General features: G+C 30.8%; 1 protein-coding gene across 1 annotated transcript in view; it reads right to left on the bottom strand.

Annotated features, from left to right (window-relative positions):
- Window positions 1-4,473, bottom strand: part of LOC117168081 (vesicle-fusing ATPase 1-like) — a 13,919-nt gene extending 9,446 nt beyond the window's left edge. Inside the window, exons 1-5 of the mRNA XM_033353448.1 lie at window positions 4,424-4,473; window positions 4,054-4,142; window positions 1,753-1,977; window positions 1,044-1,671; window positions 747-971 (exon numbers count right to left, since the gene is read on the bottom strand). Coding sequence (XP_033209339.1) covers window positions 747-971; window positions 1,044-1,671; window positions 1,753-1,977; window positions 4,054-4,142; window positions 4,424-4,471 — 1,215 coding nt within the window. The 5' untranslated portion in view covers window positions 4,472-4,473. The remainder of the gene's footprint in view (window positions 1-746; window positions 972-1,043; window positions 1,672-1,752; window positions 1,978-4,053; window positions 4,143-4,423) is intronic.
- Between the last annotated feature and the right edge of the window lie 1,834 nt (window positions 4,474-6,307).

Below are 6,307 nucleotides of genomic sequence, written 5' to 3'. Positions count from 1 at the left end.
TCACATACTATCTAGTTGTCCAACACACGCGGGAAAGACCTACATTCAAAGGCACAATGCGGCACTAAGAGTACTTTATTACCATCTCTGTCACTCCTACGGTATTCAACTTAATATCGCTCCTCTAAATGCTCCTAGCGAAATTGAGTCAATTGTCGAGAATGGGAAGTGCCGCATATACTGGAACTTTATATTCTCGACAGAGAGGTATCGAGACCTTATAAGGGAGTTGCAACGATTGTACCCGGAATATTCTGTTTAAACTGATCATCTTTATCATCGGCGCTCTTGGAGGTGCCAAGCTTTCACTTGCTAATAGCCTAAAAAGCATCCCTGCGTGTAAACAATATGCTAGAACACTTGCGGGAAAAATGCGGAAGGCGGTTGTCCTTGGGTCACTCCGTGTTCTTAGGGTGCACGAGGCTTTTGCTGGATTGTCGTATTGATTCCTTTACAGACTGTAACCACCTATCTCACGGTTATGAGACGTGGTTATGGCTGAAATTTTACCGCGATTTCGCTGGAAGCGGGTGCAATTTTTCAGATTAGCACCCGCTCCCGGCGAATTCCTGCGGTTATCCTTATGACAAATTTTTATATATATATATATTAATTATATATAATTATATATAATAGGCATTACTTTTTTTGACCAAAATGAAGAAATTTATGGAGGTAGGCGTTATCAAAATTGAAAAATTCATAATTTTATTGGACACATATGAGTTAACGTTAGGGAAACTTGCCTCTAATCTTCCTGGACGAAGTAAAGCCTCATCAATCATATCTCGTCTGTTCGTCATCCCAATTACAAGAATATTATTCAGCTGCTCCACTCCGTCGATTTTTGAAAGCAGCTGGTTTACAACTGTATCATGAACTCCAGTATTTCCACCCACACTACCTCTCGATTTACAAATTGCGTCTATTTCGTCGAAAATTATTATGTGCAAGCCACTGTTTGGTCCCAGCTGAAAATTAAATTAATCGATAAGATCGAGGTAAATTTAGGTTCAGAATACAAAGATGTTTTCTCGTATTACCTTTTTCTCTTCTTCCTCAGCATCTGCGAACAATCTACGGACATTCGCTTCACTCTCGCCCACATATTTATCCAAAATCTGCGGACCATTCACGATTTTCGGTTCCTTCGCGTTTAGCATTTTCCCGATCTGCCGAGCCATCAAAGTTTTTCCAGTTCCTGGCGGGCCATAAAGCAGAATTCCTTTCACGTGTTTAAAATTCAGCTTCGCAACGATATCAGCTGATAAGAGTCGGGATGCGAAAGCTCGTCTAAAAATGTCCGTGAATTCTTTATCCAAGCCTCCAATTCCCATATCTTCGAAGTTCCAATCTGGATTTATAATCGACTGGCGAACCATCTTTCCCATCGATTTTCCAACTAGATTCAGGGTTGAATTTACAGCTTTCTCGAACTGGATGACTGTATCACCCAAACAACGACCAATTTTAATGTTTTTCGGCTTGACATTTTGACCTGAACTCGCAGTTAATAAGTCGACGGCCTCTATGGATTTTACGACTACTCCAAGTACTTTTTTGTCTAGAAATTGAAATGGTAGCATCTGTCCGACGGTAAATGCCTGTCCTGAGAACTGAAGAAGAAAATCCTTGGCCATTTGATCAGTGTCGTAGGGCTCTAAGGTAGTTCTAAAATAAGTTCGTTAAAATTTTATAAAATGAAGATCAAGCAGATAGGAAAATTAGGAAGAAGTGGAAGAGAATGCTTACGCTTTTTTCATCAAGAAATCAACTTCAAGAACAATGTTGCAGACACAGGCTGCATTGGATGTGGAGTTAAAGTTGTATGGCCGAACTTCAATTTCTTGAAGAAGGGACAAGGTTGCCCATTTGCGTTGTAAAAGAGAGAACCCAACAGTTCCACGAGATATTTCATGATGAGATCTTACGGAGAATATGAAATGCTGATTTGGTCCAGTTATCACTTCGATGTGCCTACAAATAATTTCATAGAAATTAACCCGATTGTTTCAGGTTTTATAGATCAGTTTTTTGTTCATTCTTACACCAACTTTTCCCATCTTATGATGAAGCTTTTTTTACAATCAAAACTAATTGATTATAGGGTGGCCGAAAAATCTTATTTTCAAAATACCCTGACTTTTGCATCACCAATTCATCACTTTCCATGACCGCTAATATTCTAAGAACTATATTTTAATATTGAAATTTTTTTGACATAGAATCTTTTATAAACGAAGTGAAAGATTAAAATTTTTAATGAAAAAAGACGAGTTTTTTTTAACAAAGTACTTGAATTTTCAATAAAATAATTACATTTTCAACAAAATAGTTGAATTTTTAACCAAATACTTGAATTTTGTACCTAAAAAGATGAATTTTCAACCAAATAGTCGAATTTTTAAACAAAAAAGATTCAACTTCAAGAGAAAAGAGTTGAGTTTTCAACCAAACAGTTGAATTTAGAACCAAATAATTGATCTTTTAAGCAAGAGGGACGGATGTTCAACAAAATAGTGGAATTTTTACCCTACAAAGATCAATTTTCAACTAAATGGCCGAATTTGCAATAAAATAAGATTAAACTTTGATCTAAAACAGTTGAATATCCCACCAGATAGTTAAAATTTCAACTTGAATTCAACTTTAAATTTTCGAGTTGAATTTGTAACCTACATAGATGAATTTTCAACAAAATGGCCGAGTTTTAATGAAAAAAAGATTAAACTTGAACTAAATGCAGCTGAATTTTCCACCAAATATTTCAATTTTCAACTAAAACAGATAATGTTTTAACAAAAAATGTAATAGTTGATATTTCCACCAAAACATATAAAATCTCTACCAAAAGAGATAAATTTTAAAACCAAAGAGACTAATTTTCAAGCAAGAAGATTATTTTTCTATCAAGAAAGACGAATTTTCAAACAAATAGTTAACTTTCCAACTAATAAAAAATTTCAACAAGGAATGGAAATATTACCATTTTTGTAGAAAAAAATTATTTTCAAGAACAAAAATGAAATTTCAACAAGATAATCCATTTTTTAACAAAAGAGATACATTTTCCAACCAAAAAGATGAATTTACTGTGAAACAGTCAAAAATAAAACAAAAAGTTTATCCAAGTTGTTAAATTTTCATTCAAAAAGACAAATTTTCTGTAAAAAAAGTGAATTTTCAACCCAACACTATCAATTTTTAACAAAAAACGTTCATTTGTAACCAAATAGTTGCATTTTTCATCTAGAAAGAGAAAAATTTTAACCCAGAAGATTAATTGTCTACTGGAATAGATCAACTTTCAGTTAAAAATTAATTTGAGACCAAATCAAAAAGAATTTTCGACCAAAGAAATAAATTTTTAAATAATTTGATAAACCTTCAACAAAAAAAGTATTTTTTCAATAAAGTTATTCAACCTTTAACCAAGCTAAATTTTCAACAAATAATGTGATAGTAGATATGTCAACCAAAAATATTAAATTTGTAATAAAAAATGGTAAAATTCAACCAAAAAAGACGAATTTTCAACAAAATAGTTGAAGTCTCAACCAAGAAAGATCTTTATTCCATTATAGACAAGAAAATACGGATTTGCAACAAAGTTATATTTCTACCAGAATAGTTAAACTTTCAACTTTGTAACAAAATTCTTGTTGACTTTTGAATCAAACAATCACATTTTTTTAAAAATACAAGTCAATTACACATAAAAATAAACTATTTTCAATACATACAAATTACAGACAAGAATAATATTTTAGGGTAACCGCATAACTACATTGTCAAAATTCCTTAACATTTTCTTTCCAAATTTTTTTTCCTTCCCTAAACATTAATATTCACGCACCAAAATCTTAAAACTTTTAACATAGAACCTTTTCTGAAAAGAATAAAAAAATTAAAATTTATTATCCTTTGGAAAGAAATTGTTCGGAACATTTAAAAGAGCAAATTGAATATGATTTTAAAATTAATGCTAGAATTTAAAATTAAAAAGAAATTATAATGTTAAACTCTAATTAAAACGTTTCGTAATATACAAACTTGACATCAGGAGAGAAGTCATTCACATTAATAATAGCACAATTGGTGTAGCTGAGTTCTTCCGTGGGACACTTGACGGCTTTCATTCTCTGAAAAAAGTTATTCTCACTGTTCTATTTATAATAAACACGTAGCCAACCGTAAATGAATCATTTGACATTTATTATCGATTTTAGCAAATTAACCTCATGGACCGTACGTTCGATCCATATAGGTTAGGATTGATTTTAAATACTTTAAAATATCACTCTAGGAAACTTCTCAAATATTTCTTTGAAGACAATGATTAACAGCAATTTTTAAAAATCTAAATATACAAAAATAAACAGAACAAATTGATAATTTATATGATTTTTAATATGAAATTCACCATCGTTGACATCTTTCCAGCCTGGGTTCTGACAACATGACAACACATGCCCCTGTTTAACCTCTACCGCAGTACGTGACTACACGTGTGTCAGTCTTGCGCAATTTTTAAACTTTGCTGTATAGTGTATTGGACAGTTTTAATAAAATTAAAACTTAATCCATAAAATATTGTTATTTTATATCATCCAAAATACTAGGTTATTCGTTCGTTTCTTAATTCAGTTTAAATCGCTACAAAAAAAACTTTAAAAATATTTTGTAATACGGCAAAAGATAAAAAAATCCACAGGAAACGGTTCGTACGCTTGCTGACTGTTTACATTCCGAGAATCCGGATTTAATGTATTTGGTTTGAAAATTCGTACATCTTTTAGTAACAAAATTTATGCAGAGGATTGAACCGCGAAGGAGTTCAGCTATTTTTGTAAAAATTCGTCTTTTCTGTTTTAAAATTTAACTTCAAATGGAGTGAATATTAACATTCTAGGTTGAAAGTTGAACTACATTATTAAAAACTGAGTTTTTTTAGTTGAAGATTCATAGTTTTATTGAAAAGTTAATTTATGTTGTTGAAACTTTTAAATTTTGTTACAAATTCCTTTTTTTGGTAGAAAATTAAAATATTTTCGTATAGTAAATTCAACTATTTGGTTAAAAATTGATTTTTTTGTTGGAAATTTAACTATTTTATAGAAGTGTTCTTTTTCATTTGAAAAAAAAATATGTTTTTGTAAAATAATTCTGCAGAGGGTTCAGCTTCATTTTTGAAAATTCGTCTTTTATGGTTGAAAATTTAACTTTCTCGATTAATATTGCACTACATTGTTAAATATGCATTCGTTTGGTTAAAGATTCATAATATTAGATAAAAATTCATCTCTTTTGTTGAAAATCTAACTATATATTTTGCTTCAGTTTCGCTTTTTTTTGTGAAGAAAATACGACTTGGTTCAAAAATGACTTTTTTGTTGGAAATCGAACTTTTTTGTTGAAAATTGTCTTTTTAGAATATTAGAAAATTCTACGATTTCGTTGAACCTTAACTTTTTGGTTGGAAATTAAAATTTTAGGCATGAAAATTGAACCATTTGGTAAAAAAAGAATACAAATTTTTGTTTAAAAGTCTAATTTTCAGTTTAAAAACGTAACTTTTTTGTTGATAAGTGTTCTTTTTGGTTTATAAAATAATATCTTTTGGTAGAAAAATTGTGTAGAGGGTTCAGCTACTTTTTTGAAAATTCGTCTTTTCTGGTTTTCAAATTTAACTTACTTTTAGTTAACCCTTAAACGGCCAAAACGCCACTACCGGGACACTGCTTTTCAACGGCCAATAACTACGACTATAAAACACTAGAAAAAATTGAGAAACATATATTTTTATTGCTTAAGATCTCCTCTTTCCGACGGTGCCAATTAAATTCTTCAAAAAATTTATTTATTATCCCAAAATGCAGTTTAAACAAAAAAAAACGTGATTTTTCGTGCCTATTTTTTTTTGTGAACCACTTTCCAAAGCTTTTCGAGCCTGTAATTAACCTGGAATCTCACTAACCGATGGAATAAATGTCTAAACTTTGAGAATCCATGGTTCAAAGATCGATTTTTCGTTTTAGTATTTTCAAAATGGCGTCTTAATGACAAAATTTTTCTGAAAACATTCATGAATTTTTTTACAATAAACGATGCGCTTTTCGGAAAAATAATCAAGAATAAAAAGTTCTTGTAATCAGCAGGATCTGAAACAGCAGGATCAAAATGATTTCAACGGATTGATATCTTAAATGAAAAAAATTCTCCATAAAAAAAAATTAAAAAATGTAAAAAAAATATATAAAATCCCTTTAAAAAAAGAGACTATCGATATTCGTCGACCTCCACGTTG

Source organism: Belonocnema kinseyi, chromosome 2 (assembly GCF_010883055.1).
Source record: "Belonocnema kinseyi isolate 2016_QV_RU_SX_M_011 chromosome 2, B_treatae_v1, whole genome shotgun sequence".
Taxonomy (NCBI): Eukaryota; Metazoa; Arthropoda; class Insecta; order Hymenoptera; family Cynipidae; genus Belonocnema; species Belonocnema kinseyi.
The sequence above is the reverse complement of the archived record's forward strand: the minus strand, read 5'-3'. Positions and strand labels throughout refer to the sequence as shown.